Raw genomic sequence first — 16,385 nt, 5'->3', positions numbered from 1 at the left:
AAAAAATAAAATAAGTATATACATGTAACTGATTAAACAGTTACATTGTGGATGTGTACATTTAATATTTCTAGATATTTCGTATCTGCGCACACAGCGTGCAAGCTGTCATTCTGTATATTGGAGCTCATTGCTGTTTTCAAGACAGGTGTTTATAAACTTTTTTATTATTATTATTTTTTACATCCACATGTATGTGATCATGTGTGAGGATAAAACTGAACTGATTCTCAGGAGGATATGGACGGTTAAGACAAAATAATCATTAGCTCCAGAGGTTATGCGGACTTGCTTTTTGGAGCTCATTCTTTTCAGGTGTTTCTTATGTGAGGTCCATCGTGGAAAATAAATACTCTTTGGTTTGTTGTCATTTGTCATAATTTTAGTACATAAAAACCATAAAACGTGTATTCAATCACGTCATAATAGCTATGCAACATAAAAAATATATTTATCTAGTAAATGTTGATTTTTCTTTTAAATATTTTACATTTTGAAAGTTTTGGAAAAACACAGAAAGTGGATTTTTTTTCTTTCTGATAGAGAAGGGGGTAAGGGTTCCACAATAATAACAATAATAATTTTAGTTTTAGAATTACAAAACACCCTGCCTATTTAAATAAAGTTAAATTTAAAAAAGAAAAACACTTAAAGATCTAATTGTTTAAAAATTGTTTTAAATATCCTTTGAAAATGTATTATTATTAGCATGTATTATCATTATTACTACTACTATTAGTAACATTGTTATTAGTACTACTAGCAGTGATAGCAGTAGTAATATTTTATTAATAAACGTAATCATTAAAAAGTGATAAGACTATATTAGGGCAGAAACTTTAACTGTTATTTTCTTGATGTTAATAATGATATTTAGGTCTGTAAATGTCCTAAAGTGTCAAAGATGATTGTTTTCAAGGTCACAACAGCCATAAACCTCAAAAAATAATCACTTAAAAATTAATTAGGAGTTAATTAAATTTTAGCTTTTATTTGACCAATTATTTAAGATGCAGTGGAGTATTTTGAGCACTAAGCACATTTAAAGTTGAACTGACGCGGCAGTACATCTATAGCAGTCTTCGATGTGAAGCTCTCCTCGTTGCAGATTACTTGTAGGAGTAACTGTAACTTTCTAACGCATTCCCGGCTGACAGTAGGATCAGTTTATTGTGTAATCCAATAAGCTCCAGTCCGTATTTCCCCTCAAGCCCATCTGGCTCACTGGCAGGGTTTGTTTACTGGCGGAGGGGCTGGGAAGAAGGGGATCCTACAGGACCAGGGAGACTCTACAATCTACCTCTGTCTGTGGAAGAAGAAAAGAAAAGAAAAAAAAAAATAATAACTACAAACTCCGCTAAACCTACTTTTCCTCTCGTCCAGATACACACTTTTTGGCCGCAGCAGACAGCCGTGCAGCACAAGCTGGAGCGCGTATATACATTTGTTTTAATTTTTTAAAATTCCCAAACAAAAAAGGAGAGTGCTGCTGATCTGCGACGAAGTCCGGGCTGTCAGGCTTTCGGAGAGCGGAGGTCTGCCTGAATTATCCGCACGGACTGTGGAGGAAGTTTTCCAGCCAGAAGACAAAATTCACAACACAAACATGAAAACTGCGCTGTTTGGTGCTCGCTGTGGGACTTGACGGGATTTCCCCCCCTTTTTTCGGTCTTTCTCTCTCTCTTTTTCCCCCCACGCTAACGTTACGCCACGCATGCCACAACCATCGAGTCAGCAGCAAACGGCTCCTAAAAAAAAAAAAAAAAAGGAAAAATCTCTGTGAATTAACTCACAGGTCACTTTTATTAAGATTTTCATGCATGTGTCTTTTCTATATTTTAAGAGTGAAAAGCATTGCGGGCGAGTGGCCACGCGTCGCATTTCTTTAAGTAAAAATTGCCAGACAGGGCTGCTGGAAAGCGCAGCAAACTTCACTTGTGGCCTGAGCTGGAGCGGAGCAGAAGCCAGGCTAGCTAGCTCAACTGTAGCACCAGCGCTAGCTGCTTCTCAACCAACAAGGCTGTTTTTGCTCTTTGTTTTTAACAACATGGACATACCGAGCTGGGCCAGCATAACAACCAAAAATCACTTAGAGTCATAACAAGAACATCTACACCCCGTGTTGGTGTTTGTTGATGGTGGCTCCCCCCCCCTCCCAGTGAGGTGGCTAACTTTAGCAGCAGCACCGCTAGCTTGTGTTTGACTGTGCACGTTGGTTGGGCTCGTTCCTCCGCCCATCTTCCGGGATGTCTTTTATTTATTTTTGTTTACCTGTTGGCTCACGCCGCAAAACAAAACCAGTTTCCTGAAAGTATTTCCCTCTCCAGTGCGAACTGTCCTCCTCGCCGGAGGTTTTATTTTTCTGAATTTGACGCGGAGCAGCGCTGCATGGTGTCAGTAATGTGGCTCCGGACTTTGGGGTTTGTTTTGACCGCGGTCTGCTTTGTGATGAGCTGTCACGGAGCGGGTGCAGAGAGTAAGTAACACTAATTATAATATTTTCTGCTAACCTCATGTGAAGTCCTTTAACTGTGTGAAACTGTCAGAATAACGAGCCGGTTGCATCTTTTCTACGCCGAAAGAAAGCAAAAGTTTCGCCAAAGTGAGGGAGAACGCACATAGATTTACGCTTTTTTAAAAACAACAAAAATTGCAGTGACGTATTGCGCAAAAGCGTGTGTGTTGCAGGTGATTGGGTTAACGAAAATTATCAAAAAATCATTACGTATGTTTTAATAGTGCCAAGATACTGGGAGATCGATTTGATAAATGATTTATCCTGTTTTTTTTTTTTTGTTTGTTTGTTTGTTTGTTTTTTTAATCTACAAATATTTGCACCCACGAAATTGTTACTACGTGCAAATTTAAAAATATATGCAGCATTTATTTTTTTTACTCTTAATGTTGCTGGTTAGTGCGAGTACCCTGCTGCAATATTGGCATACGGATTGTTTTTTGTTTTTTTTTCTTGTTTTGTTAGTGATGTGAGTTGATAAAAAAGCACGCAGGCTGCAGCAGCGGTGCTGTAGACGGCCCCTGCTTTGAAGGGACAAAGGTTAGCACTTATCGGCTGTGTGAGCCTGTAGAAACTGTAAACAAATTAAGTAAGTAGTCTGAGAATTTAGTAGAATTAATTGGTTGTTATTGTAGATGCTTAAGCTTGGCTTGTTGCTGTGGTCAGTGCAGGAATGTGACAATAAGTCCACTTTACAGCCCCCTCACAATCCCTTTTATACTCGCCAGCCCCGGTGATAAGAATGAATGAACGGCATTTACAATCGCATTTCTTAAAACACCACGATGACTCTGTAAACTCAGTTTTCCACTGTTGGAATCTTTATTATCAGGAAATTGGAAAGGTGTGGGACTGCTTGGTGCTGAATAATCAGTGCATTTTAAAGGTGACTTACTAGTATAGCAGTGACATGACAGAGATCAGTCATTGCCCCATATACCAGGAAGTTCAGTTTTTATCAGCGGATGATTCATTGGAGATTATCTGTGATTTATAGGTTAGAAGAAGAATTTTCTAGCCTTTTTAATACGTAAATAACGCATCGGGTTGTTTCCCTATTGTCAAGCCAGAATAACTTGTTGAAATAGTGCTTGGCATAGCCTCGGTGGAAGAATACTGGCTTGTGTTTGCTCCATCTGTCAATACTTCTTGAGTTTTATACAGTAAAATTACTCCTAAAGTGTTGATTTTTTTAAAATAGCAGCTTGACAATAAAGCCAAACCAAAACCAACTTAATATAAAAATAAGACTTTAAATCCAGCTTAAATGCCTTTATGTGAAAGTCAAAAGTCTGATGTGAACAGTACACTACTCGGTTTTCTTCAAGTTGTTTGTTTGCAAAAAAGGGTTGCGTGTCCATTTACATGGTGGTCAGTTTTGTGCACAATTGAAAAGTAAAAATGTTTTTATATTTGTCTCTTATAAATCCTGAAAATCCTGTAAATCTTAAAAAAAACAAAAACAAAAAAAAAAACGCTTTGTTTTTTTGGTACAGTCCTGTGGCACAAGCACACAAACACATTTTCAGATGAACAGATAAACAGAAGCCCCTCCCGTGTATGTACAGACATTTATACAGCGTGTGCACAAACAGTCTCGAGCCCCAGGTAGCTTTGCCACCCCTACTGCTTCACTATACCGCACTTGTTTGACGCAAGAGGCACTCTGACGAAAAGAAAAGCATCAGCTCTCTTGCCTCTCATCAGATTTGAGTGAGGAGCGATTGGAGCGATGCCATCAAACCAGTCTGAGCAAGAACTTGAAGATATAAATCCGAAGCAAGTTGTGTAATTAACATGCAGCCCCCCACCCCTCTCGTTTCTCTCAGATTTAAGGGTGAACCACTGACAGGCCTCACACTGCTCGATTTCATAAGCTGGACTGACCAGTGTTGAAGTCAGAAAATCTTTTGAGCTGCTTGTTAGTTACTGACCAGCTCAGCTGAATGGAAGAATTCACTTAATAATGGAAACTTATGTTTAATGGCAATGTGAATTTATTTAATTTAGTAAGCATCAACTGAATAGGAACTTGAAATTACATACATTTCTTTCTTTCTTTCTTTTTTTAATCACACTTTGAACATTTAGCCACCACAAAACTGATGTGATGAACCTCTGCCTCAGCCATTGGCCAGTATCATTTTCTTTGCTGATATGCCAGCAGCAGTCAACAAGACTTATAATTACCAATCTTTCATACAAGAAACTGAAAATATGGCTTAAAGGTCCAGAGGTTTGCATTTCAGAAAACAAAGGAAACTTAGTGAAATCCAAAGATTTCAAAAGACTGCAAATTTCACAATTGAACTTTATTTTCAATAAAACAAATTTGCATAATATTCAAAAGTTTACTTCACTGAATAATTTTCATTTCTTTAAAAGAAAGCAGCAAAAACAGATGTTTAGTTTGGGGTTGGAATGATTGATTTTCACTGTATGATAACCATTAGGGATGTTCCTGCTGACTTATTTACTAGTTGTTAAATATGAGGAAAAAATCAGACTAGTCCTGCTCTAAAAATAGGAAAACACTCAGAAAACATTAAAAACTGAGCACAGTCTAATAGACGAGATTAAACATGTATTGCGTGTGTATTTAAGGGCCATTTGAAAGTATTCGTCATGTTCTGTAAAGATGAAATCATATTTTAAATGTCAGTGAGATGTGTGGCACTGTGTGCTTTGAGTATCAGTGCATCTTAGAAGCAACAAAGTGTCATTATATATAAAAAAATAAATAAATAAGAATCATTTAAATATCAACTTGTAAGGGCAGGAACACGTACGTCTAATCAACGAGCTGCGCACATTTCTGTAAACTGTCATCTAAAGGTTTCATTGTGTGCAGGATTACAGAATTATCTGTTTCAGTGACCCTTGTAGGAACGAAAACATAACTGTTTTGTGTTTCATCAAAACCTTCTTTATAGTCAAAAGCCTGAAACAGAAACGGCTTTTCTTTTAATGAAAGCTTGTCCCGTATAGCAAATGTCCATGGTATGATAGCAGTCAATTTTAATGCCACATTATACCCTGAGATCAGTATTCAATCGACTGTTTATGTCAATTCCTGAAAGGTACAAGCAGCTTACATGGTGCTTGAAGACCTCAGGTGGTCGAGGTGTGTTATTGTTGTGCGGTGATAACATATCACCTTAAGAGCGTTAAACAGCCGGGGTTCGCCATGAAGCCACCGGCACCCTGTTGTCAAGCACCACTTTGATCGTGAACTCGAGCAGCAATGCAGCGCCCTTGATTTACGCCACCTGACGAGAAGAGCAATTGTAGGGTGATGAAACTGTCCTCCCCCTCCACCTCATCAGACATACTACACACAAACTGCCACTGTGGCCTCAAGTACCAAAGTCACAAGTGCAGTTGACATGTATACAATAGAGTGATTTTTGCACTTGTCACCTTAAACAATGGCGCTCTAATCCTGGCTGGCAGGTTTATGTTTGAAATTTATGCACTGTTTGAAAACTGAGTAATCTGGAACACCTGCAGTCATTTGTTTTATCCGCACATGCGTCTGACAGTGAAACCTTGTAGTTTCTGATCTTCACCCTTGACATTGTGCCCTTGTTTAAAGAAAATATGCTTGTTATTGTGCTTCCACACTTTAGAGGTAATTATTACCTCAGGGCTCACGCTGTTTGTATGACCTCTGCAGGTTTTCTTTCTTTCTTTTTTTTTTTTTTTTTTTTTTTAAAGCCATCTTATGAATCCTGGTCGTTAAAACCAGTAGTACTTTGACATTAGCTGTTTTGGCTACTGCTGCACTGTGTCAGCAGTTTTAGTAAGTAACAGATGCCCCAAATTTAAAATGAGGGAAAAATAACAGGGTTGTGATTCATATTTTTATATAAAAAGGGGTTGTATTGCTAACCAGCAGAAAATAATGTGTGAGTGGGTACTAAATGATCTTTGGCCCACAGCCACAGTATACAAATCACACAATCCCAAGAGGGAACTTTGTGGTGTGGTCGGCTCTCTGTTTTACTCAGTTTCACGCTATTTAAAGACTGAGGCTCGAATTACTTTGGTTTTAACTTATTCCTTGTTTTTCTGTACTGTATTGTTAACGTGCCTTGCTTCCAAACTGCTGACACATTTGATGATGAACTCTGAACCTGTGCCTGCTTTCTAGGCTCTTGTAAGACAGCCCACACTGGTGAGGATGGCTTTGACTCTTGACCAATTTCTCAAGAAAATTGCATCTCTTGAGAGTTGTAGTAATGTCACTTTCTAGCTGTTGTAATATCCGATGTTGGGCAGTTAAAAATATGTCAAACTTTTGAGCTGTATTTGGTGCTCAGAGCCTCTCAAAGGCAAATAGGTGCAGTTTTTCGTACTAAATACAACACTGAGCTAAAGCAGTTGTCAGAATTGTTTGCACACGATGTTGCATTGAAAAAGAATGAAAAATTATTTTAGTAATTCAAATGAGAGTATTTAGAAGTTGTTTCCACTTAGTAGGTTTTACAACTGTTCTTGGGTCACGTTGTATGTCACTTTGTGAATCTTCAGTTAGTTTTAGCCGTGTTTGAGAAAACAACACAACAGTGAAACTTAGAAAAGGGAAGTGTTGCAATCACTTAGTGTTTATGTTCCTGCATGCTTATTGAGGCCCAGTGATAATATACCATCAGCCTAACAGCCTGAACCCCCGATCCACTTCCTTCTCTACATCAGAAGCTGTCTGTTCCTGTCGATGTTTGCAGTTGTAGTGAAAGGGTTGTGGTTTTTGTACATAGTACCACTCAGCACAAAGTGGACAGACTGTGACTCCCTTTGGTACAGAGATGCACACTGTTTGTGTTCTGCATTAAAGCTTCAGTGAGCTATAGATTAGTGCATGGTCATTCAAATTAAACTTTAACTTGTGCGCTAGGTCGGATTTACACGAGACATTCACAATCTGCTATCTGTGTGGATTTGTTCTGAGGACAATAACATCATAATTCTCACTGCATTTACTCATAAAATTAATTATGTGGTCTTATTTGCTGCATGGTGTCATTATAATATAGAATTAGGACATGGAAGTTGCATAACTCGGGTCACAGGGGTTGACTGTCAGATCTTACGGGTAGATTTTTTTTCTCTCTCAAATGTGATAAACCACTATGGATTTCCTTTTTCCCTGATTGACTTTTATGATGGTCTGATTACATTATGAACCAGACCACCTTCAAACATCAGCCATTGGGCCTGAATGCAATAATGTGTTGTAGAGCTTTTAGAGCGATTAGTTGATGAGCTGGTTAAGGGAGAATTAATCTGCTTGTGTTCTGATGTGAAATGAATTTTCAAGCTTCTCAAATTGAAAACATTGCTGCTTTTCTTTGTTTTGACATTACAGTGAACTGGCCGATCATCTTGAAGTTTTATACTGTTGGTTAGAGAAAGTAAAACCTATAGGCTCAGCCTAGTCTTAGATTAAAAACTTTTTTCACTTGAGCTCTTTATTGGATTTTTCTTTTAGTCTAGGACTGTAAACACTCGTAAAACTGTAGAACCTGTAATCTGTATTTCAGGTGTTGTGTATTTGCGACTCACTAAATAAGCCATACACAGAGCTACGATTTTACTACGATTTTATATTTTATGTATTTTTGTTTCTATATGTATAGTTTTACACTCATTGTTGGCACTCTCACAATGATGTTTAGTTACTGTAGATTGTATTTTTTCTTGCTGTAACACAATAATTTCCCTAGTGGGATCAATAAAGTATCTATCTATCATGAATCCATGTGTGAGAAACTGACAACTGCACCAAGACCTTTTGGAGGAGGTAGTCTCAGTCTGGTTCCAAATTAACTTCGTTTATGGTGAGAAGGTGATCCGATCTCAATCCAACCCAACTACCAAGTGTGCATTTGAGCTAAACACCTTCCCATAGCCAGGTCTTACAGTCTAGGATGCAGCTGAGTACCATAGATATGCAGAGGACAGTTTTTGCCTAAAACATTGCCCAGATGAGTATGAATGTTAGGCATAGATTCTCCATGTTATCCATTAGTCCAGAACACATCACCTTTTGCCTGTGTTTAGTTTTGTTGCTCTCACTCTGGACACATTTGGCCAATAAGTGTACTGAACATTCTCATGTGGTTTGTAGTGACATATTTTGGTTTACTTGCAGTTTTCTCTGTGAGGAAAGAGCTACATGTGAGAATGGCCTATGGAATGTTAAAAATACAGAAAAATAGCCACAGTGTCCAATGGTCTATTATGTGTCTTCAGTGTTTTCTTCAATCAGATGTTCAGAACTCAAGCATATTCACTTTACAGTGAATAATTTCCATGGAATGCAGCAAATCAGCGACTCAGAGAAGCTGATTATTTGTTTGACTTACCACTTATCAGAATGTTGTTTCAGCTCTAATGATCTGCATTTTTCCCTCATCCCGATAAGATAACCCAGACATATTCCATATTTTATTGTGGGTGTTTAAATGGAGTCTGGATAGTGCTAGTGTTATTTGATCTTTAAATGATAACAAAAGAGGCCAAAATCAACTATTTATTTTGCTCATGAATGGTGTTAATAGACCCAATTTTTCATAATTAAAAAAAAATGTTGCCTAAAAGAATGGTTTGAATTGATGTCTGTTCTCTCCCTTCTTTTTGTGGGATATGTTACTCATAATAAACATAATTCAAGAAAAACATTTACACTGTGATTTTGTCTGGTTATCAAAGTTGTTATTAATACTTTTCTGCCTGCTCTTAGTGTGGCTAAAATGGTAATCATACTGCTCCTATTTAATTAATCTTAAAAGTGCAGCTCGCTCTCAAAGGTGTAGGCAGTGAGAGACATGATGGCTGTGGTGAATAGAAATGTGCCCCTCTAATGACTCTAATTGATGATTCAAAGCAGTCTTTTCAGTCTTCTCTGGCTCAGAGTAAGGGATGTATGGAGAGTGGGAGCTGGCCTGTTCACAATAGAAACCTTTGTGATATGTCCCAGTTGTTCTGTTTCTCAACAATATGGGGAGCATTTAAATTCATCGGTGTGCCCGGTTTTTTTAGTTTGAGTCATGGCATGTTGTCATGGGCTAAATTTACACCCCCCACCCCGAGCTCCTTCTTCTGCCAAAGATTTGTTTTTGAACTGGTGTTCACAGGTGGAGAAGACCGCTCGGACAGTTTCTTTCTCTGCTGCTGCTCCAAAATTCCTCACTTACACACCAGGCCTGCTATGCTCCACTTTCCAATGTGAGCTACTATCAGTACGACCACAGTGTATTAGATTCTCTATTGGGAATGTGGTGCTAAAAATACTGGCCTGGCTGAAAGTGTACACTGATAGGAGCTTGGACTCACCGCCCTGTGATTATTCCCCTTCTCCTTTAGTCCTCTGCTTTTTGCCTTAGCTTTGACTACACGGCCACTGTCTCCTACATATTGTAAACTTTGACTGTTGTTTGTTCTTTTTAATGGCTTCACTTGATTGTGTGTGGGGCCTTGCATGAGACAGAGAGAGGATTGTAGTTGTAAATGTCTACTGTTGGCTTCTGGCAGTTTCTCAGTCAGTTTGATTAGAAAAGTTAGAATTTGAAGTAGATGTGCTGAAAGTAAAGGATTGTGGCCAGTCATTTGTGCTTACAACTTAGCAGCTCTTTCAAGGAGAGCTGCTAATCTTTGTATAGTTTAAAAAGCAAAATGCGCTTTTTAACAAGCTGAGCTGCTTTTAGTGGGCTGCAGCTGAAACCCACGTTCGAACATTTTACGCTCAGTTTTAAAGAAGGCTCAGAGTTGTGGGCTCATCTCCAGATAATTGCTGGAGAATTAGCTTCCTGGTTAAGGTCACGGAGAGAAAAGCTTGCTGTTCAGAGTCTCTGTGATTGGACTCTGTGTTTGTGTGCCTCTAGTCTTGTACTGTCATGCAACAGAAGGTGTAAAATGAGCTCCTGCCATAAAGAGAAGCACACCTAACTGTTACACCTCGTCTCCACACGGGTGATTGGTTGACGGATTGATGTGCCCAGCTCAGCAGTTGGTCCTTTGGTAAACAAATGGGATTCGCTCTCAGCAGAGCGCGAACCTCCAGCGTGATTTGTGAACTATAATACTAAGGGGTGACCCATGTGGCACCTGTACAGAGAACATTTTTTTTGTAGCACACTGTGCAGCATACTGTGGATTCATCTAAAGCCAAAGCAGTTAATTTATTTGAAAGAGAAGCTTTGATCAAATATTTTGATTATTTTGATTGATTTTAATTTCTTCAAAAAAAAAAAAAAAAGCCACCATTTCTGCTGCAGCTAGCTTCACACATGTAAATTTGCTGCTTTTCTCAGTTTCAAATAATTTTAAACCTCTGAACTCAATAATCCCCTGTTGGATATGAAAGACATTTAAAAAGAAATGCCAAAATTGTACCATTAAGAAACATTTAAAACAGAAATAATTGTCAGATTTTTCAGCTTTCAGACCTTAAACAAACAATATCATTATATATGGTTATGAGAGGGGAAAATAACCCAATCCAAGCTCCAGTTTTGATTTGTTGCTTTGAGAAAGAGACTGGGAATCATTTTCTCTTGTTTAAGGAAACATCAGTCTCAAATGAATCATTGCTTTTCTAATTTTATAACTAATATGAAAAAATAAATACATCTGCTAATATTAATTTACCAAAATACTTAAATTAAAAAAAAAAAAAGTAAATTCATCAGTTCATAAATGACAACAAGCACGACACGAAGACAAATTGTTTTTAAAAAAAATTATCAATTTGGTTTACAAATCAACCCATTGAAAGTGTTTTTGTGTTTGCTTGGCTTTCAACCCTATGCTGGCTCCCTAAACTGGCACTTAGTCATCAATAGTTTAAGAGCCGTTAATTAATTCCAGTGGTGTCAAAATAATAATTGATAGTTTCAGTCTTACATTAATCTCTTGTTTTGCATCATTGCAATACAGTAGACAGAAAAAATGTAACCCGTCTGCAGGGTGGCATAGTTGAGGAATTTCTCATCGAACAGGATCATGTGTCTGGGTGAGCACTGACAAAGCCACAAATCTGCTGCTGGTGCAATACATGGCCATTACAAAGGACAAATATTTTTAATGCAGTAGCTAAATACTTTTTTTATGATCCTGAGTTACAGAAGCAGCTCCACAAATTAATTCAGGGTAACCAAAGATGAGCATAGCCTTAGATTATTGACAGCGCTCCATATTTGATAAAGGCTCACAGCCAGATACGTGGTTGTTAAACAAAATGTCAGGGAAGATGTTCTGATCATTATCAAAGTTAGGGACATAGCCACATATTTTTTCTTCAGGAAAGAAATAACTTCCTAACTATCAAGAACCCCCCCCCCCCCCCCCCCCCCCCAAAAAAAAAAAAAAACTGTCGCGTCTGACTTCTTCAACCTTGTTTTTCCTGTGCAGAGAGCAGACATCTTGTGTAACGCATGTTCAGCAGTTATAAAAGCAGACAACACATAAGATGAATTGTCCTTGGAAATTTTTTGTGTTCACACCCAAGAGCCAAAACATTTTTCATAAGTGCATCACAGTTTCATCACTCTTAACAGTGTACTGTACATTTGAACCTTTCTGCCCAGCATTGTTAAGACTTGTTTTCACCAATTTACAGTTTATTATTCTGTAAGCTGTACTAAAAGGTATCTTTTTTTCTAAAGAAAATGTTTCTGTCTTTCCTTGATTATCTTTTCAGTTTGTCCAAGCAAGGACATCCGCAACAATGTGACCAACCTGCAGACGCTTGAGAATTGTACTGTGATCGAAGGCCACCTGAAGATCTTGCTCATGTTCAGGACCAGACCAGAGGATTTCAAAGGCCTCAGTTTCCCCAAACTAACAGTGATCACTGACTATCTGTTGCTCTTCAGAGTTTATGGCTTGGAGAGCCTCAGTGAGCTCTTTCCCAACCTGACGGTCATCAGAGGCAACAACCTGTTCTTCAACTATGCCTTGGTTATGTTTGAGATGCTCCAGCTGCGAGAGATCGGCCTCCATAGCTTGATGAACATCACCAGAGGATCTGTGAGAATTGAGAAAAATCCAGATCTCTGCTATCTCTCCACTTTGGACTGGTCCAAGATCCTGGACTCGGTGGAGGACAACTACATTGTGGCCAACAAGAATGACAGAGAGTGTGGTGATGTGTGTCCAGGGGCGTCAGTCGGAAAAACCACCTGCCAGACGACCACCATAAACGGACACTTCAGTGAACGCTGCTGGACCCACAACCACTGTCAAAGAAGTAAGCAGCCTTTTCCTATGATTATATACTAAAACTAAAATACTTGGTACCTGTGGTGGTATAACTGGAGTCATCCATCCATCCATACACTCACGAATCCACACATCCACTTATCAATTCATCTGCCTATTTGTTTGTCATCCATCCAACTACCCATCAACACATCCTTCCATCCACCTCATCCATTCATCTACCAAATAAACCATCCATCTATTCAACCATTCGTTCGTCCATCCATCCAGCCAGCCAGCCAGCCACCCAACCAACCAATGAAACACAATCCAGTCAATCTGTCCACCCATTCATCCCAAACTTTTCAGACACTCAGGTGGTCATAAAGTTTCTTATGCAGCAACTGTTTTTAAATATAAATTCATTCATTAGAAATTGAAATTTATTATGAGTTGCTTCTTCTAAGTCCACACTTGCCAGTTTAGATGCACAAAGCTAAAACCTTTACAGTCTAAAAAACAGTCCTGCAATTTATGTTGAAACTACTTTAGGAAAGTGTGAATTCAGCTGTGTGATCAATCTAAATAATACAGTTTGACAGTGACCTGTTTCTCTTGTGTGTTTATACCCTTGTTCATATTAATGTGGTGAACAAAAGAACATGAACACCTCTATAGATAGAATGGCTGTTTGGAAGGGCAGGCAGGGCAGCACAGGAGCACCTCATAACATAGCAGTCGTTAAAGACAGCAGATATGACATGGATTATAAAGTAGCGTTAAGCTAAGATGCTGTGGTGGAAGTGGGTTTGCAGAGCAGCTTGCAGAGGTGGCAGCAACTATATGCAGGCTGGAGCACCTTAACTGGCATTCCATATACTGGCCAAGAGGATGTGCAGAAGGGACTCAGTTGAGCCATCAGCTGATGTGCTGTGGCACCGATTGGTGGTTGAGCTTGACTTGTGGCCTGCCAGAGCTAAAGCTGTGCCCATTTTGTTGAAAGATGTATTTGTTGTTTCCACATAGGTGAATTGCTTTTGCTTCTGTTGTTGACCAAAGGCTTTCTTTTTGGCTCGAGCTGAGCCTGATGGAGAGTGACAGCTGAAAGGTCACCAATGTAAAGGTGTTCTAGATTTACAGCACAGCACAAAACAAGAGCTTCAGTACAAAATGTAATGCAGCACAATCGTCATTTATAGCTTGATTTTCAGTGTCATTGTAGGCAAAATTCATAATGAATATTGAAAGTCATGGTTATCACGTTTAATGCATTTCTTAATTAATTAAGGGAGAGACTGAAACATTCAGATCTCTTTATAATTAAAACACTGCTGAATACCACAACAAAATTATTTATTGTCAGGTTCAAGCTTGAACCTTAATGGTAATATTATTTGCTGCTTTTGTCATAAAATGCTGCTCAGCCCGAACAGGCAGTTGATGGTCTTAATTGACTAAACACTGCAGCACAGTGGGTGATTATTTCTTGTTAAATAATGTCCTAATTTGTCGACTTCAAGTCAAGATTTATTCTAAAGTCAGTTTTTATACGTAGATAAATTTAGCTTAGTTTTTGTCTCCTTTATGTCACCATTTTGCATTTGCAATCCAGAAGTTACGTGTCATGGAAAATGACACAATCTGTATAAAAAACGGTGTCTAACATTAAAGATTAGGTTCGCCTTTTAGTTTATTGTGATTTTTGCAAGTGATTATGGCAGCTCCTTGTGCTGGCTCCCTCAGCTACTTCATCAACACATCATTATTTCCATTGCCTTTTGCCACAGGTCTAACCAGTCTAGCATTTACACAGTTCCACTCAGATCACATAAGAGCAGACGAGGGCAACTGTTTCACACCAAAAAAATCTCTTTGTGTCAGAATAAATGGCATAAATATAAATTACAGGGAAAAAACAAAAAAACAAACAAAAATAGGCATGTGCTGTCTTCTTGATGTTGAAAAGGCAGAGCTGTGTCATGCAAGGTTTAGATAAGTAGGCCAATCTCTGTGTCAATCCAGCTTGAACTGTACTCTAATGTGATGCAACATCTCGCCAGTTGGTCTTTGACCATGACTCTCAATAAACTGTAGTATCATTATTTCTTATGTTGTGTTAACATTGCATAGAAGATACTAGACATCATAGAACGTTGCGCATTTCCCCCCTAAGTGCACTTCTGCCCTTTTACTGTAAAATAACAGGCTTGCACCTTGCACACAAAGACTTCAAGTTCAAGTGCTGAGAAGAATTTTGCACATGGGCGCTGTCTTAGCAACTTGGCCCTCACCATTACACAATACTGCCTACTTTATGTCTTGCTGAATGCTCAATGATCTAGGTAAGAAAATCACTGAAAGTTGATTTCTGTTGTTCTGGACGCAGTGTTTTTGGTGTGAGACATAAGAAGTCACTCATCCAAGTGACTTCTTCTGTCTCACCTGACTGCAGGTTTCCTCAATTTTATCAACAGTAAAGTTGCATAATGACTTAAACTAGCACCTTAGGCAAAGCTGCAAGTTTCAGTCAAAACCGTCAGGTGATCCCACGTCAGGAGTATCGAAACAGCTTAGATGCATTTTTTCCAATCACAGCGTCTCTGACTTTTAAACCCCAAAACACCAAAAATTGGACCACTCCAAGGACCACTCTAAATTAGCATGCTCAGTAGTTTTAGCCCCACACACACATGCCCCGAGCTTAATTTATTTATTTATTTTTCTGGCTAGAACCCTGTATGTAGTTAAGTGCCAAGAGGATCCAGTTAAATTTTATTTATATTGTGCCAATTCACAACAACAATTGCCACAAGGTGCTTTATATTGTAAGGTAAAGGCCTTACAATATTAGAAAGAAACCTCAACAATCACACAACCCCCAATGAGCAAGCACTTGGGGACAGTGGGGAGGAAAAACTCCCTTTTAGCAGGAAGAAACCTAAAGCAGAACCAGGCTCAGGGAGGGGACTGGTTGAGAGTGAGGGTAAAGAGAAGAGAACAAAGAGAGACAGGACAAAAGACACACTATGGGAGAGAGAGAGCCAGAGTTTAATAATTGCTAATGATTAAATACTGAAGGGGTGTATAAACACAGAGAGTGAAAAGGATTGCTATTAATTATAAATCAGGGAAACCAAACAACCTCGTTAGGCTGGGACTCTGCTACCTATTTACACCTGCAGGCCAGTGTTGAGTGCCCCTCCCAGACAGGGAAGGGCACTGGTTTGAGGAGAGAGCCTAAGAAGCCATTTATGCGAAAAGGGAACGATGATCGCTGAACCGAGGAGGGGCCATACATCCCTTACCATCTTACAGTGCTGTGATTGCAGCCATTTCCTTGCTCTCAGTGAATAGTACCCATGGCAGTTTGAATATTAACAACCATGAAACTGAGCTTGTGGCTCATTGTTAGGTAGTGGTGCTAGTTTTGCAAGTGTCTTTATAGTTTTTCCACTAATGACTTTTTGCTTGAGGTCACTTACTCAGTCATCTGAACTCCGTCTGAAGTATCTGCAGAATAGGACCAGAAGACCTGTTGTCAATTTGTGGTGGTGGTGAAGTAAATCTTTATCCGGAAGTGTTATATAAAAAGTCTCAGACGATTTCCTAATCAAGATGATGATTCAAGCCCAGATGCTGACAGGCGAGTGCTGATTTCCCATCATGG

At 38.9% G+C, this 16,385-nt stretch overlaps 1 protein-coding gene across 2 annotated transcripts in view; it reads left to right on the top strand.

Annotated features, from left to right (window-relative positions):
• The first annotated feature begins 1,253 nt into the window (after window positions 1-1,253).
• The window catches only part of insra (insulin receptor a), a 61,368-nt gene continuing 46,236 nt past the window's right edge, over window positions 1,254-16,385 (top strand). The window contains exons 1-2 of one of the 2 annotated variants that reach the window (XM_030751275.1): window positions 1,254-2,476; window positions 12,219-12,767. In XM_030751275.1, the coding sequence (XP_030607135.1) occupies window positions 2,389-2,476; window positions 12,219-12,767 (637 nt within the window). In that variant the 5' untranslated portion in view covers window positions 1,254-2,388. The remainder of the gene's footprint in view (window positions 2,477-12,218; window positions 12,768-16,385) is intronic. The other variant, XM_030751274.1, reaches the window with a different exon arrangement.

Source organism: Archocentrus centrarchus, chromosome 17 (assembly GCF_007364275.1).
Source record: "Archocentrus centrarchus isolate MPI-CPG fArcCen1 chromosome 17, fArcCen1, whole genome shotgun sequence".
NCBI lineage: Eukaryota > Metazoa > Chordata > Actinopteri > Cichliformes > Cichlidae > Archocentrus > Archocentrus centrarchus.
This window is presented reverse-complemented; position numbering and strand designations above follow the sequence as displayed.